The sequence below is a fragment of the Chelon labrosus genome, assembly GCF_963514085.1.
Source record: "Chelon labrosus genome assembly, chromosome: 14".
In the NCBI taxonomy this organism is placed as follows: Eukaryota; Metazoa; Chordata; class Actinopteri; order Mugiliformes; family Mugilidae; genus Chelon; species Chelon labrosus.
The window spans coordinates 15,702,883-15,720,863 of NC_140347.1; the positions used below are offsets into that span (position 1 = coordinate 15,702,883).

Here is a 17,981-nt window from a genome sequence, read left to right on the forward strand (position 1 = left end):
AATTGAATCAAAAAATAATTACAGTCAAACAAATCTCTGCAGCTAGCTCGGGATTCTTCTGCACGTCCAACACATCTACGAGGAACAAATCAAAACCTAAATTGCCACTGTCCAGTTTCCTGCTCTGATTATGCATTTTCACATAGTCCAAACATTTTTTTTATGGGTTGCCTTGAAAACTACGAGTCTTGGAAGAGGAGGGGGAGGGGCAATAAAAAAAAAAAGAAACTTTGCAAGACCCCTCCCCCAGCCCCCAAACTTCCAGGTCAGTTTGACACCATGGGCAAATCAACGTTGGCAAGCCCACATCTAACAGAAAGGCTCATAGAATTTTATTTTGAGATTTGCCACAAATGCAAATATATTAAATCAATGCTTGGCAGTAGGCATGGTGGAAATACTTGACGCGTTAGTCTCTCGTTGTAAAGAGTACTCAGTCCTAGCTGTGTTTAAATAACCAGGAGCAACTGGTTCTAGCAACCAACTGTACCTGTGTTACTCTGGAGGCTTAGAAGGGAAATGACTGGTTTGGACTAAAACCAAGGTATTGGAATTAAAATGGTCCAAACCAACACATTATGACCAGTTTGGTTCCTGGTAAGATTAGACTGGTGTGTCCTCCATCAAAGAATGCTACCAAGAATCACTTCCCTCGCCTCTGAGACAACAAATGATAAAGACCCCGATATAAATGTGGACATCCTAAAGGGAAAAGACGAGGGAGCGTAGAGAAAGGATGAGTGTTGGCAAACGGCATATGTTGAGATGAGACATTCAGGAGTAATAAGGTTGTTTAGGGGACATTTCTGCTCTTATGTCTTGATTTGTGTGGGCATTGAACTGTCCACATCCAGCCCTCCATTAGATTTACAGTGGGTAATAGTGAAGTTGACATAAAAAGGGGCCTGGTGCAGCTTTTACTCTGACACGGTAGGAAAAAAATGTCTCTTTAACGTTCATTAATATGCTTATTTTTGGCATGAGAGACTGCAATCAAACGGAGTACAAAATATTACAGCTATTCATTATGAAGTCCATGTCTTTTGATAGCTTGAGTCACATTTTGGTCTCTTAACGTTTCAGTTTGCACTTTTAGATGCTCTAATGGGCGGTGTAATTGATAATTAAATGTTGCATATATTCTGTAGCTTGTATTTATCTCTGTAATGAATCTCTCCGGCCCCTTCAGTCAAGCCCAGCAAGGCTTACAGCCGTGGTTCGGTGGTGATGGTGGACGAGATCATAAATGCCAGCCCTTCGAAATATAGGTTTCCAGAGGCTGGTCTCCGCGTCATGGTCACCAGCCATTTTGGACCCAAGACCCGTCTGCGCATGGCCAGTCGCCTCATCATTACAGAGGTACAGCAGGCCGTGGTTGCTCAAATAATTATATTTAGCTGTCACTGTTATATGTTGCCATTTTAAGCTTTTTGAGTTTTGTAGTTTTCACACATGTGGTAGCAGAGACTCATCAAAGGAGCAGCACATCTGCTCATGTGCTCTTTGACTTAGTTTCTTTTTTCTGAAAGCGCCAGAAGTTGGTGCAAGCTGCTAATGGCGTGGAGACGCAAGTGATTGACGGGAAGGTGGAAATCGAGAATGGAAACGTGCCAGAGGACAAACCCACCGAGTCAGAGGAAAGTGACACCATCTCGCCGTTTCACATTCCAAGTACGTGATTCATGTATTTGCTCATTGAATGCGTGCAATTTGCCATACATGGATGAATCCTTTGACTGGTAAAAAGATCTGATCTTGACATTTCAAAATCTGTTGCACAAACTAGTGTAGTTTTAAGATCCGGAGGGGTTATTAGTGCTTTTTTAGTTGGACAGCTCTGCTCGATCCGATTGAGAATTTCTTTCTGCTTCGGTAGTTATTGATGTCCTTGCTCAAATTAGTCAGTGCCTTCTTATATGCCAACTAATGATCATCTTCTTTGACAGCTCTGAGCAAGGCTCCCCTTTTATCAGTCGGTGGCTGCTGATGTGAAAACACTCTGAATCTGTTTCATCTGATTTATCATGAAACCGATCAAATTCAGGCTATAAATGAAACAGAAGTTTTGGAGGTGCTTCTTAATGTACAGTCTTAAACCTCAAAATAGGGAGAGAGGGCTGTCGATATAAAAGCTTTGGCAAGCTTTCAGTGTTAAATGACAGATGGGGCGACATGTTTATCCTTTTGAATGAAGCCAAAGAGGAAGTCAGTGCAAATGGAGTTATCCTCTGTGTGACCTGTAGTTAAAACCATTTTTGGACACTTTATTTATTCATTCATCCTATTTTCAGCAAAACAGTACTAACGGTGCAATCGACAGCTTCAGAACAACCTGTTATATTACACAGCTCGGGGGACTTTCATTCATATTTGCAGTGTCAGGGAGAATTTAAGTGATGTTGTTGGAACTTGAAATAGAAATGAGTCGATATGTCTGCTTCAGAATCATATTAGCTGTACAGTTACTGGAAAAAAAATATGTAATCAATGAATTTTTTGAGTGTGAAATACGGCAAGGTCACTAAACAGAGGCTGCTGCTGATACTGAAGTCAAACTTAATTTGACATGTAATGTTTGAATCACGTTCAGTGCTGAAAATCTGAGTAATAAAAAAAAAAAAGATTCGCCACAAAAATCTGCCAATATTGATTTTGCTAATGAGTATTTCTCCTGCAGGAAACCTTGGCAGCAAGTTCAAGTGGCTGATCTCGTGGCCTCTGCTCCTGTTGCTGTTCTTCACCGTCCCGAACTGTGCCAAGCCTCGCTGGGAGAAATTCTTCATGGCCTCCTTCGTCCTGTCCACCGTCTGGATTGCCGTCTTCTCCTACTTTATGGTCTGGATGGTGAGTGTGATATTTGTATGCCGGAGATTCTGCTTTACTTTCATGAGTAACGCTGCCGTTTGTTTTGCACCAAAACATTTGGATCAGACCAGTTTTACTTGAGTGCTAAGATCACTAGCCAATTTTTAAATCACTGAAATAACTTCTAAAGAGTTCAAACACTTATCATTTTTTAGAATAAGTGTTTTTAAAATGGGAGGTTTTGCAGTTTTTCTTGGCTTTATGCCCTTAAAAACTGAATAACATTTGCTTTTGGGCTCCTGGTTGAGGGGGAAAAAAGCAATTTGAAGACATCTTCAAGGCTTCTAGAGAATTACAATGAATCATTTGTTCTTTCGTGGCAATGTATCAATCCAATTTTAATCTATTTAAAGACATCTTTAAAGTTTATCTCCTTTTCAGAAAATGGGGCTCGGCAGCACATTCAGTGATACAGTGATCAGAAAAGTCTACGATGCTATATGGTTTGGTTTTTCAGACGGCTAATGCTGCAGCTAGCTTGGTTAGCAGCAAGCTAGTTGGTGATAGCTAATGGTGCGTTCACGCAACGCTGGAATACTAACAAAGATAAGGTCCTGACAAGGAAATTTAACGCTTCCTCAAGTTGGAACAACAACTCGAGGTCGAAGTTGATGACGTCACATACACAGAAATATCAAGATGATCAATTTCGAGCAAACGCTAAAGTAGCACATTTATGATTCACATAAAAGTTTGAAATGAACCATGTCTTTGCTCCTCTGATCTATTTTTTTTGCTCTTTGCTGTTACACACATATAGGAAGTGGATATCAATGTGCTCACGACAAAAAACGAACACACCAAAGTTTAAAAAAAAATAAAAATAAAAATCGATTAATTTTGGTTAATTTTATTAAACCATAAAACAAATTAAATTACAGATCATTTTGTTATGACATTTTGGGAGCTGGATTACATTAGATTAGACATGGTTAAGTGGTTTATGTAGCTAACAATGTTAGCCTTGCTGTTAGCATCAGAGGACTCAACTAGTATCCGAGGTTAATTGGGGAAGAAACATTCAAGGACCCTAAAAACTCACATGTTCAAGCTATTTTTCTTAGGGTGAATATTTTAAACACATGTGCTAAGAAAGTCGCTGTGCTATTCTTGAGCTCTGACACTCCCTGTATACTTTCAGGTGACTATAATCGGCTACACTCTGGGAATCCCTGATGTCATTATGGGCATCACTTTCTTGGCTGCTGGCACCAGTGTCCCAGACTGCATAGCTAGTCTCATTGTGGCTCGACAAGGTACACCTCTCCCTCTGGAACATTTTTACATTGCAACTTTGGGGGATTTGTGATTCAGCGGAGAAGTAGACCTGGATGCTGGGGTCACGGAGGAGACATCCCTAATTTATTCTTTTGACCGTCATTGTTGCATTCTAGTCTATTTATATGCAAACGCAGCCAACATGAGCTCTATTTTGTAAAAAGTACAGGTGGAAAATATAATATCCAGACAGAGTTGAATTCAGAAACGCAAAGTTTTTGTGCTTTTTAGGCTTTAGCAAATCTAGTGCAGCATACATTCAGAGATGTGTCTGCCGTCTCCCCCTGCACGGAAGCGAATGGTGCAGGTAGGGATGTACAAAGTATTCCAGATCACAGGAACAAGAGAAAATGGTGCAGAGCTGTTTATAGATACTACAGTGCAGGCTTGCGTCACTGCTTCCCCTCTGAATAAGGTTAGGGCCCCTGTGAATATCAGAAGGTACACAACAACAGAATAGCTGGAAATAAAGTGTTTTATTTGACCTTAAAGTGTATAAGAACAACTTTAAATTCTTTAAGTTTTTAAGAACTTGATCTTTTGTTGCAGGGTTGGGAGACATGGCGGTGTCAAATACTATTGGCAGTAATGTGTTCGATATTCTGGTGGGCCTCGGGGTTCCCTGGGCGATACAGACCATGTGTGTCAGCTACGGATCAGAGGTGAGGACTTCTCAACATACAGTCAGACCTCATTGTCTTCCAGTTACGACTCATCTCCGAGCTGCAGATTAAACGCTTATCTCTCGGTTTCCTGTCTTTCAGGTGATGATTAACAGTCGGGGGCTGGTGTACTCTGTGGTGCTTCTGCTGGGCTCTGTGGCCCTCACGGTGAGCAGACGCTAGTCGGTGATATTTATGCTCCACCGGTGCCACATAACCAGGTTTACTGCTGCTGTGCACCGTGCACGATTGAATATTCACAGCAGATTTGCATAAACAAACGGCACCCCTCTTCGGCTTCTCCTCACATCGCTGTTACACAATAGCAACTGAACCGGGTTATGTAATTGGTTCATTAAAATGTTAAAATCCTCCTGCTGCATTCACTAATAAGCCGAAATAAGAAACACTTGCATGAGAAAATAAACCAAAATGATGCTGTACTGCAGCTCGATCAAGTGCGAAATTCAGACACGTACAGCAACAGATACTACAGAATGTTTTTTCGTGCCAGATCACCAGTCAGTTGAATGTGAGCTCATCTGCAGGCAAACGCTTCACCCTACAAGTCTACGTTTCCCCACACCGGCAACTCGGTAGTGACACATTTCCCACGTCTGATCCCCACATCCAGCCGTAAACAAACGCATGAGTATGAGTGGCAATAATCGCAGTGAGTAAACGGACAATAGTGCCAACTGCGGGCGTTTCATTTCAACGAGGGGAGATTCATTTGGCAGTAAAGAAAATCTATTGAATTAACGAGCGCTTGCGCTAATAAATATTTTAGGGGTTTGACTCTAATGAGAAGCGACATCGCGGAGCGGAGTCCCAGATGAACGTGGTAGATGGGTCCAAGAAGTCTCTGGGGCGGATGGAGTCTTCTGCTGACAGTCTGAAAGGCAGAGACACAGAAGTGCAATGAAGTTAAAGAACAGGGACTCGAGGCTGATTTGCTCGGAGAGAACAGACAGACAGATCAGGGGTTCAAGATTCAAGGATGTTGAAATTGGGAACGAGGCGATTGATGAAAGTGAAGCAGATGGAGCACAGAGTGAGTGAACATATCCGCCTTATTGAGCTCTTGCCTAAGCTTTAACAGCGCTAACCCTGAAATGCTGCAGCAGCGTAAAGATGGAGATGGGCTGGATTTGCCTGAAACTCTTTAAAAAGACAGTTTTCAGAAAAGTTATAAACCCTCTCTGTAAATAAGCGGTTGGGGCAGTTTGAACATTTCACATTGACGAGTCTTTTTCTCACAGGTGCTGGGGATCCACTTCAACAAGTGGCGGCTGGACTTCAAGCTCGGCGTGTACGTCCTCGTCCTGTACGCCGTCTTCCTCTGCTTCTCCATCATGATCGAATACAACGTGTTCACCTTCGTCAACCTGCCCATGTGCATGGAGGACTAGAGCACAGAAGCATGGCTCGAATACCAAAACCTCGACACCCCCCATCACAGACCCTCAGTTCTCTTTTTTTTTTTTTCTTTCTCTCTCTTTAGTAACACTGGACCTATCTCTATCTGCAGACTGTTTTTCTCCTCCCTCGCACTCTGCTCTTTGTAATATGAATTTCCTTACGAGGCGGTGCACCGTCCGTACGAGTGGACGCCATTCTTTTGTCTCTGATTTGTCCCCTTGTCACAGAGTGCCGCTCCTTAAATGCCCATTATTTGCCTGTTAACTGCAGTTAAGTCTTTACTTTTCTCTGTGCGCCTGTTACCTTTCTGCCCATCTAGCATGCCTTTTAGATGTCGGGGACCTCCACAATCATAAGTGCCCCTGTCGAGTGTTGGTGTGTTTTCGCTGTTCACATTGTAGATTTCCACACGCCATATCCAAAGCCTTTCCAAACCAAACTACGAGTCTGTCAAGAAGAAAAGAAATCTTGCCATAAACCCTGATTCTAATGAAACGCTCCTTAAAATCGTTCCCAAAAGATTTACCAAGTTACCCTAGGACCCAAAGAGCCCACCCCCTTCCTTCCCCCTGGAGAAGGGTCTTGTCCTTGGCAGCTCCCCTCCTCCAGCTTGGACCTGACTCTCCTGGCATGGCCTTTGGCATCAGGGAGCAGATACTGTTAGTGCTTCACTTCTCTCAACCCTCATCTGCTTTTGATTTCGTAAGAAGAAGAAGAAGAAAAAAAAAAAGACCTTTTGTCAGGACACTCCTCGGGACGTGTCACAGTCCAAATCGGCTGACTGTGAGGGTGTTATGCATACGCGGCACTGCACAATGTAAATTTGTAAACACTTTTTTTTGTATTTCCTTTTTCAAAACAAGGTTTTGTCTAGTACGAGATACGGAGGAGAGCTTGTCGCAGATGTCGGACATCGCTTGTTTTTCACTGGAACAAATTGCACACGGAAACGCTTTTTCTTGCTTTGTGCTGTAAGGAGATTTGACCGCTCAGAGGGGCGTTCTCATTCGACGATGGGTCGTTCCATTTTTTCCCCTCTGCACAAGATCAGAACAAAACAAACAAACAAAAAAATAACTGTCTCCACGTCTGCGGGATGCATCTAATCTTTTTCATCATCAGGTGACTTGTTCTCATTTTGAGAAAGCAGCAGCAGCAGCAGCAGCATGAAGGTAGTTGTTCAATTAAAAAAATAATAAATGCAAAGAAACCAGACGGTTCTCAACACTGTCTGCTACAAATAACACCCTCTGACCGGTGTGGGCCATTGCAGCCCCTCTTACTCAGAGTGGCAACCACAACCGTCGGTTATCAGGGAAACTCGGAGATGGACAACTCCAGGAGCGGAGGTGGTGATGGTGGTCTATTGATTTTGAGTTAAATGTAGATATTGCACTTTAACAGCCGTCCTCTCATTCTGAATCAACTAGTGCTTCCTTCTGTGCGTGTGTATTTTCAGTGTATATGTGTCCGTGCGACTGTACGTGTGCAAGAGAACACTGTGTGTGTGTGTGTGTGGGGGTGTGAGTGTGTGTGTGTGTGTGTGTGTGTGCGCGTGCCCACGCTACGTTTCTCACACCGGGCTCTGGACTCTCAAACCGACTGGAACCTTGATACCAACATGAGCACACCCGCCTCTGTCTGCAGTGCATGCTGGGACGTTTGAACGCAGCTCCTCCACAGCACAGCAAAAAGGCTGAGGGCGTCCGGGCGTCTCTTCAGGCGCCGCCCCGCCCACTTTTACAAAAATCGGCAGCTACGAGCTACACTGCAATCCAGACATTTTGACATCATGCAAAAGGGCCTGCAAGGAGTCCACACGTGAGACTTTAAAAAAAAAAAAAAAAAGAAAGAAAAGAAAAAAGTGTGTGGGGAGTGTTTTAAGTGTCGAAAACAAGTCCTCTGCCACGCCGTTGGCAGCTTGTATATGCAATCTCAGTGTAAAGAATTGATGTGACAGAAGGCCCCCCCCCACCCGAGGTTTGCCATATAAAGACGGGGGATCCCGTGGAGATGTGACGTCAGTTTGTCTAGTGGTTCTTGATGTGTGAGCTCACAGGTGTGTGTCGGACAGCCGAGGAGCCGGGTGCAGAGGACAGGACGGGTCTGGAGCTGTGGGGATTTGCGGGAAGTCCGGTTTACACAACCGCGCTCCTAATCGTCTGTCTCCACTCTTGCACAAGGGCATTAACTCTCCACCAACCCTGGCTGAAGGAGCAGAGGGGCAGCAGGGAATGCCGGATGGATGAACAGATTGCTGCCCTCCAGACTTTGAGGGCGTTTTCCAAATCAACCCGGATGAGAGCAGACTTTAAGGAATTTGAAAAAATAAAAAATTGGACCTCCTTAAGCTGCTACTCTATCTGGGTTTAAACTGCTGTGGGTGGAGGTGACCACACAGGGCCTACAGACTTGGGCTAACACCATTGTACAACTCCCCTCCTCCCCTTCAATATTTTCAGTGGGACTTCTGTACATACACTTTATTTATTTATTTTTTAAGCTTTTTTCAAGTTGATTCAGAATGTGCAGCTTGGAGGTTTTTCTGTGTACATTTATTTTTTTTGTCCTTGCACTGTGTGGTCATGTCCCCGTTGCCAGGTTTAAGTGGTAACACCACAGCAGAGAGGGTGGTGAGACACCGCTCCTTTTTTCTTTTATTTGTCCTTGCCTTGACACTCGTCCTCACCGGTTGTCTGACTCGCATCTCTGTCACTTTTTGTTTTGGAACGGGGGGAGGAAAAAATAAAATAAAATAAATCAGACGCCACACTTGTTGTCGCTCTGCGGAAATCCTGCATACAAAACAAGTGCGCACACTTTAGGACACACACGTTAAGAGTTTAACACGAGAGAGGACTGGTATGTACTTTTCGATCGAACGCGACCTGATGCACTGTGAGCTCAATGTGACGTGGGAGTTGTTTGTCGAGAATAATAAATGATTTAAAAAATATAAATATATATATTTAATGTAAAGTTAGTTACTATAAAACATTACCGAGGACATCTGTATAACTTATATGAATGTATTGTCTTGCTATACTGGACATATCCAACCAATGCATTTTACTGTAAAGCAATAATGTGAAGAAAAAAAAAATAAAATGGCAAAATAATTCCTGTACATTTGTCTCATAAATTCTTGGATTGTTTGTGGAATATATATAAATTAAATGAAGCCATTTGTACATGTATCTGTTGCTCGTGCATTTTGTTTATTGCATGAACCCTTTTTAATATCACAATGGGTCAAAGGTCAAGCCACTGACTGGAAAGAATCCCAGTTAACATTTGTCACATTTATGACCCAAAGATCCAACGCTCCCCAAAATTAAAACATTTATTTAACACAACTACTGTAATCCAGAATAACCCTGACCGGGCATCTGGACTGGAATACACTGATCAGGCATAACATTATGAACGCCTTACTAATATAGTGTAGGTCTCCCTTGTGCCTTCAAAACAGTTGTGACTCATCAGAGAATGGACATGGGCCTTCTGAGGGTGTCCTGTGGTGTCTGGCAACAGAATGTTGTTAGTGGGGGGATCATGTGGATCATCACACAGATTCTTTATCAGTTTGGGATCTAGTGAATTTGGAGGCCAGGTCAACACCTTGTGCTGTTCTTCATGTTTTTTTTTAGTTGTTCCTAAACCGTTTTTGTGTGTGTGCCTGTGTCAGGCTGCATCCTGCTGGGGATGGCTGCTTCCATCAAGGAGTGTCATTGCTATGGGGTGGGGGTGCCTGGTCTGGTCTAGGTGGGTGCTACATGTCTAAGTAACATCCACATGAATGCCAGGTCCAAATGTTTCCCATCAGAACATTGAATTGTCACAAGATGGTCAATGTTAATTTATTTCTCCTGTCAGTGGTCATAATGTTGTGTCTGATCGATGTACAGCATAATAGACTAAAACTAGCAACATATTGGCCGGCTACATTAAAAAAAAAGATAAAGATTGATGTATGTGCCTCAGAGCAGGGTCATGTTCCGAGTCTCCAAAATTCACCTTGCCTTTGTTTAAGATACACCACGACCTGGATGAATCCTCACAGCTGTACATGTGGGCGGTATAAAGTTCACCTGTTGTCCTCAGCCTCCTACCACATACCTTTGCGGTGCCTAAAAGGTCTAACGCAAGCGGACCACAGCCCGGCACGGCTCGGGGCAAAGAAGAAAACAACGAGGTCCTGAACTCTGAAGGTGTGCTCTGTTTCTCGATGAGAGGCCGGCCTGACGTTTGTTCAGACAGCAGCATGATCGGACTGCACAGGTGGAAGCTGATAGCGCCTTGGAAACAAACGGTGGAGGGGGAGAGAGAGGAAAGCGAGACGGAAAAACTCCCACTGCGTTGACCCTGCCTGGAGCGTAAAAGCTACGCGTCAGATTTTAAACACAACAACTGCAATGAAATATTTTCTCAAGTTTCAAAGGTAGATCTTACCCCAATGTGTATTTTTGATGCCTGCAGTAGTAATACTATTCTATAGTAAACTATTCATCTGCATATAGCAGCCACAATTTGAATCGTATTGATCATTTGCAAGATCTAAATGCTTCCTATATTCAGCAGTGACAATTTTGATTGTTGTTTTTTTTACACTGATCAGGCATAACATTATGACCACCTTCCTAACATTGTGTAGGTCTCCCTTGTGCCTCCAAAACAGTTGGGACTCATCAGAGAATGGACATGGTCCTTCTGAGGGTGTCCTGTGGTGTCTGGCAACAGAATGTTGTTAGTGGGGGCCTTTGGGTCCTATGGGTTGAGGGGAGGGGCCTCAGTGGACCTCTGTGGAGGCCAGGTCAACACCTTGTTCTGTTCTTCATGTTTTTTTGAGTTGTTCCTAAACCGTTTCTGTGTGTGTGTCTGTGTCAGGCTGCATCCTGCTGGGGATGGCTGCTGCCATCAAGGAGTGTCATTGCTATGGGGTGGGGGTGTCTGGTCTGGTCTAGGTGGGTGCTACATGTCTAAGTAACATCCACATGAATGAATGCCAGGTCCAAAAGTTTCCCAGCAGAACACTGAATTGTCACAAGATGGTCAATGTTATTTACTTCTCCTGTCAGTGGTTTTAATGTTTAATAATAAAATTCAACCTGAATCTAATTGATGCATTGCTGTTCTTTCTGAAGTTAAAACCTGGAGTCCTTCCACTGGATAAAACTGAGTTTTCATTTCACTGACTCTTAACTTTTGTTACATAGATATTTGTCTGAGTTAGTGCTGATAATTGACATTTTAATTTCTGAAAGTGTACAGCGAACCGCCTATTAATTTAAACGCTGCACTGCTCCAGCTATATCTTTGCCCAGATGCATTTTCCTTTCTGTAATTTATTCCAAATTCCTAACGTAACATTGAATTAACTGGAGGAGTCAACACTGGAGGACGACTTCAGACTTGCTGACTCTTCTGATGAGAAGCAGCTGAAGATATGTAATGAATCTTTCTTGGTGAAACAGCCCTAAAGGTAAAGTTAATGAGTTTGATGTACTCCTTATGGCTGCTTTGTTGCGCCGAGCAGTGATTAAAACTCTTTTCAGGAAAAAAAAATACTTTATCTTAAACAAAACTCTTTTAATGTATGCTGGCTATAACGCTCCGGCTTGATTGCATCCTCGCTGCTTTCATTCTGCTGGTTGTGCCTTTTTCGAGGACAGAACTCACAGCTTTTTATAATTAAGTCCTTACATCTTCCAATCACATCGATGCGCACTCAGTCAACGCAACAATACGTTTAATTTCGGGATGCACGCGAGATTAGATGGCAAATAAATCATCTGCTATTTGCATCCCTGCGAAGATTATCCAAATGAATGAGTCCCACTTGTGACTCAGACGCGGCTCCAACTGCGTTCCTCCTCGAGTCAATGATAACTAATGATTTATCGGTCATTAGTGGAAACTTGTCTCGCGTGGTAATCAAGCTGGAGAGCGCTGTACTTATCCAGACAGGGGGACTGGAAACAGTTTGTTATTTACAGTGACGCCTGTCAACGTGTGAAGGGTCCATTGAGGGGCGAGTGATGGGGGAACTCATGTTCTGATTGCATCTCGCCTGCATAAATCTGCGTTTTAACCCTCGGCGCCGCCAGTAGGGGGCACTGTTGCCACAGGTTTCGTGCCTCGGTGTCCGTCAACAAACTTTGTTAACAGCTCAGGATGAACTAAAAATGGAGCTCCTTTACCCAAGTGCATTAGACACTGGCACGAGATGATATGAATTTTTAAATATCAAAGCGTGACAAAGTCAAACCATGACTGGAATGAAGGCGTTCTATATGACACCGTGTATAAAATAAATAAATATATTATGCATAATTTCTTAATGCTGGATGTCCGTGCCCTTCATCAGCCAAACAGGCAGCCATCTGGTGAGACCGGCATGGCCCGTGCAGGCTACTGGGGTTTCTCCCTAATGAGTCACCCTCTTGGCTACCGCGCCGCAGTTAACAAGCTTCTCTGTCAGCCGTGATCTTGTGCACTGATGAGTTCCCTCTCTGCCCCCTAACAAGCCTGTTTGGGCAGCCACTACGTGTCTCCTGTGAACGCTACGGCTTAGCTCCCCTCCGCCATTTGTTGTGCCACATCTAGAGACGGGGGGCCCCACCGTTCCTGGCCTTGTCATGTACAGCGCCGTAATCCAGCTTTGAAAAGTTGTTTATCTGTTCAACCACCGCCTCCACACTTATAGTTTGGGGACATTTTCTTTCCTTGTTTGTGCCTTGCCAGTATTTTTTGACAACACTTTGCTGTTTGGGTAAATTGCCGTGCTGCAGTGATGGATGGTGAGTAAACTGGGTTGCTGCTGCTCGCTGCAGTTCCCCATAAGGGCATCCTGTGCTGCTGAGCGCAAGGTGTTGTTCTGGGTCAGCTCTGCGTCCTTTAACTACCGGTGCTGGAATCGGTTTGGAGTCTTCTGTATGATTTTAAAACAATCGCTTCTCCCAAATTAGCGTTTCGTGTTATCTTGCATCAATGCTGATCGTTTTGGCTTCACTCAGAGAGGTGTGAGATATGAGGTTTGAGGTATCATTACAAAGATGTGTGCCTCTATGTAATGAAGAAGAACGAAAGTGACTCACAGCAAATAAATATATTACATAATAAATCTCTTAACAGGAAACAATATCCTGTTCAAGATAATCCACAGAAGATCTCAGGAAGTACTTTTTATTATCTTGTTATCATAACCTGCTACTCAACTTGAATTTGTCAATGCAGCGAACGTTTTAAATTGTGAGTGGCAGCAAAAAAACGATCTCTAAAGAGTTCTGGGTCGCTTACAGCACCTTATTTTAGGTGTGTGTGTGAAATTCATTGGCTGTCCGTGAAGGTTCTCAGTCATCCAGGTCATGTTATATCCAGAAGTGTTAAAGAAAGGCAGCTGGAGCTTCATGTTGATGCCACTGATCCGAGAAGCTTCTTCAGTTCTAAAGGATTGATGGGGAGTTGGGGTTTAAATAAAAGTCTCCTTCAACAACAGGTAAGGTTCTGGTTGTTAATAGACACTAGTCGAGCGAGTTCCTGATGGCTAACACCCACGGATGTTCCTATTTAAACCCCATCTCCCCACCAGTCCCTTAGAAATGAAAAAAACTACTTGAATGAGTGGAAAAACATCTTAAAGAAACTCTACAAACTCTCCCTTTCTTAACGTTTTTTTTTTGTGATAAATTCGATTTCTAAAGTAATTCCGTGATCTGTTCTCTCAAAACTGCCATTGTGTCTTTGTGTGTTTTTCTCCCTGTTCAGCAGCTCCAACACTTAAAAAAAAGATCAATTTCTTGAGTCCATTTAAAACGTCCACAAGTCCACAATTCTTAAGTGGCGCATTGCTCTAGTGCTCCATTACCACTGTGTGACCTTTCCCTGGTATTTAAACCGTCTGCAAACTTTATAACTAGATAAAATTAAAATAAACTGAATAATGATGAAGACAGTGACATTATCAGAGAGCTAACCCGCGGTCACCAGCGGCTTTGGGTCCCTTTTGTTTAACAATAATGAAGCCACTTTTGAGCACAGAAATCAAGCCGTAAACTTGGAGGACAGTCAGCTATTTTCTCAACTAACAGCAGGACTTTCTACCGGGCTGCTCGCTCAGCTTCCATTTATGCTTATCTGTTTATGACAGATCCCACAGTCTGTTCCCCTGTGCATTGCAGCTCGGCGATTAATCCATTCAGGACATGATGTACAGTTCCTGAAGGTAACACAATACCTTCTTATCTATGTATGTATGAATATTAAGCAGTCGGCCCTGGTTAGCTAGCGGCGTGCAGTGAAGACCGATGGTTCTGATAAGACATTCTGGAGAAATCAACTAATGGTGACTCATGCGCTGAGCCCTTTTAATCAAGGTTAGAGTCAGGGTTTGTGGTGAGCCATAGATCACCGTGCGTCCTGGACTTTTGTTACGCCATTCCACGGACATCCATCATTAGAAGAACACATTAGTGCTGGAAGGAGTCCAAGGTTTGCATTTGTGACCTCGTATATAGATTCACACAAAGAGTTGAGCCTAATTTTGAATTAAAACAGCGGAAACCACAGCGCGTGTATGCTGATGAATTAAATTTTGATAAACTCGGTTACTGATTAAACAATAATTGGATGCTGTTTTCAGTGCATGCGTGTGTGCAGTTAATTTATTTCAGCTCCAATACATAGCTTTTCTCAACGTTAGAGTTGCTGATGGCGTTCAGGTGCTTTCTGGTAGCTAATGGAGTATTTTTGTGGCAAATGCTATGAGCATTTCTTTTTATCTCTCCCACATTTTGCTGTTTTCACGTTGATGATACAGCTGCATGTCCTGATCTGCGTACTAGCACATTTTTCCTTTGTAATTTAACCTATATGCCCCATTTCCATAGCAGCGTTTGATTTGTTATGTTTGCTTTGATTCCACTTAATTGTTTTTCTGCTGCATTTATTATTATCATTATTATTTGCCCACACAAGGAAGTGCGGCAAACTGCAAATGCAAAACTGACTTATTCTCTATGTAAAGGTGGTAGGCTGTACAAAACGTGTTTTGCAGCCTTTGAGCTATATCAGCATTCATTTGGAGCTGTGTTTCTGGCCACTTGGCAAATGTCAAGCAGTCCAATATTCACTCTCCCTTTAACTTAGTTTTGGTTTCCATCAAGTCCGGAGGGAAATATCTGCCTCTTTAGCAGCTCATTCCAGTGTGTTCAGCAACTACCAGCAGACTGTAGCAGTACGTTTTGTTGTTGTTGTTACTAAAAGACTCAGGTATGGATTGTGCCTATTCAACATGAGGGGGGCGAATTGCTCAATAAGAAATGTTCAGATTGGGCGGCTATGGATATTTCTGAATCTTATATTGACAGAATGCGCTTTAAATATCTTTAATAACGCAATTAGAAACCAAAGGCGCTTCTGTGTATGTTTCTATTCGTATTTAATTTTGTCTGGCACAAACATGCCCCCCTCCCCCTTTCTGTTTTGATGTGATTGGTTCCTTCCGGTTTTAAAGCTCCAACTCCGGCACTACAGGTGTTTTTTTTGTGGTAATTAGCATAAAAGTTATTGTAAGAAATGTGCAGAGCAGCTATTTAACAAGCCCTAAAGCCCAGGACATAGACACATGAAGAGTCAAGAGTTAAATAGTAAGTGAAACAGTTTACAAATGTTGACTTTCTTTACCTAAACAGTCAACCAACAGTGTTAGCTAGCTAGCTAGCTTCTTACTTCAGTAAAGCAGTTAAGAGGAATAGAGAAGACTTTTTAAAGGCTTTTTATTTTACTTGTGGACAAATGATAAATAATAATAATTCAAAAAAAAAATTGTAGCGTGTATAAATCTGACTGTTTAAACTAGGTGTAATTGATCAAACTCACAGTTCATATTATCTCTATGAAGATATGTAAGAAAACAACATGCGGTTTTATGGGAAATTACCCGGTGTCACTATTCCTTGATGAGCAAAGACAGCCACACAGATGTCTTCAATTACGTCTGCTAATTAGTCCTCTGGGTGAAGTCATGCACTAGCAAAAACCCTTTTTAATGCTGTGCAAAGGCATAAATACATGAAGCAATACGAGTGAAAGCTCTCTGTGTGTTAGTCAGTAAACCAGTCTGACTCTTCATGGAATTAAAAAGACACGAAGCGTGACTCTTTATCTATTAATTGTTGTGGAGAGATGTGAACATGCATGTCTTCTTTTCAAATGCTGAAGAAATTGCATTGTTCAATATCTATATATATATCTATATATATATCTATATATATATAGATATATATATATATAGTTTTAGCATCTTTCTGCAGGACTGTCTGCCTGTCGTCCTGGGGACAATAAATGCACTGCAGCTGTATGACGGAGCCAGAAAGCGATTTCCATATAGATTACTGTGCACAGTGGGCTGTGCAGTTGAAGGGTTGTGTAGCCACAGAAGTGATTACGGCGTGAGAACACAGACATTTACTAACAAGTGTGAAACAGACAGCGCAACCCGTGAAGAAACTGAGTGAACAAACTCCTGCAAGTCAGCAGATATGAAGGTAGTCAAAGGAATCTGTAATACTGGAAAGGCCACCTTCATCTTATTGGTTCTGATTTAAATTAGCTGAGGCTAAGTGCTTCAGGAAGTCATAGATACACCGTAAATCACATGGGGAGGGAGGGAAAAAAGGCGCTTTTACCAATTTATACATATGGAGAGAGCACGATTACATTCCTGATGCGCAGCCCTGGTGATTTATGGATGAGTCCCTCGCTCCGAGGGTCTCTGAAAGGTGATCTGTTGTAGAGGCAGCCACAGGTAATTTATTCCATTCCCAAGTTTGCCATTTACTTTTTCCCCCCTTCAACCACTTGCGCTGACAAGATTTATTCAAACAATAGCGGCATTGCGCTGTAAGCCCGAGAATGAGAAGTGAATCAGATCCTAGCAAAGATTTGGTCTAAATGACAAATTTAATGTTTCTAACCGGTACTAAGGACTAGTTCTATAGCTCATACCCGTTCATTTTAATGAAATGACTTGGTTCCCAATTCCCATTCTTTGAAAAAAAAAAAAATAACATTTTGCTGAGTCTACTGTTAAGCCGGCATAAGAGAGATTTAATAATGTGAGCTGCAGCAGAGAGCCAGCGAGGCCGTCATCTGCCAACACTGGCACCAAATTATCTGTCACCTCACAAAACAACATCTTCGAGTCTGTTAAAATAAAAAAAAACAAAAAACAAACATACCGTGTCCTTTCAGTATTCAGAGTTATAGTCTATTTACATATAACGCAGCGTTTTGCGGCGCATGAGCTGTGTAATTGAATCTACTTGTTTGCGTGTCATACCAAGATTAACTGCTGTCCCTGCTAACAAGGATGCTCTAAATATAGAGACCTGGCTGGATGTGACAATAAAGTGTGTGCGGTGACAAAATATTGAAGTATTATTTATTGGGGTAGAGTTATACGTGTTCCTACGGGTGACAGATGATTGACAGTAAACAGTTTAATACGACGTGTGCATTTATGTGAAAACAGATTAACTGGGACTAAATGCACCCTGGTGCCCCACAGCGTTGTGTGTAATGACGTGACTGTTGCTGCGTTCACTTGGACTCTTGCATTTCACTAATACACAGAATAATAACCGTTGTGGAGAGAATGAAATGGAATAAGCCACCTCAGTCGGAAGAGACTGGTCTGATCCGAAGGAATTTTCAATTGAATTGAGAGGGGTGGTGTAAACTTATTGATTATTC

General features: G+C 42.6%; 1 protein-coding gene across 5 annotated transcripts in view; it reads left to right on the plus strand.

Moving 5' to 3' along the window:
• slc24a4b (solute carrier family 24 member 4b) overlaps window positions 1-9,349 on the plus strand; it is a 35,969-nt gene extending 26,620 nt beyond the window's left edge. For 4 of the 5 annotated variants that reach the window (XM_084560088.1, XM_084560090.1, XM_084560086.1 and 1 more), the window contains 7 exons: window positions 1,190-1,359; window positions 1,530-1,671; window positions 2,678-2,844; window positions 4,007-4,121; window positions 4,693-4,805; window positions 4,908-4,973; window positions 6,068-9,349. In XM_084560088.1, coding sequence (XP_084416214.1) covers window positions 1,190-1,359; window positions 1,530-1,671; window positions 2,678-2,844; window positions 4,007-4,121; window positions 4,693-4,805; window positions 4,908-4,973; window positions 6,068-6,217 — 923 coding nt within the window. In that variant the 3' untranslated portion in view covers window positions 6,218-9,349. The remainder of the gene's footprint in view (window positions 1-1,189; window positions 1,360-1,529; window positions 1,672-2,677; window positions 2,845-4,006; window positions 4,122-4,692; window positions 4,806-4,907; window positions 4,974-6,067) is intronic. The other variant, XM_084560087.1, reaches the window with a different exon arrangement.
• The last annotated feature ends 8,632 nt before the right edge of the window (window positions 9,350-17,981 follow it).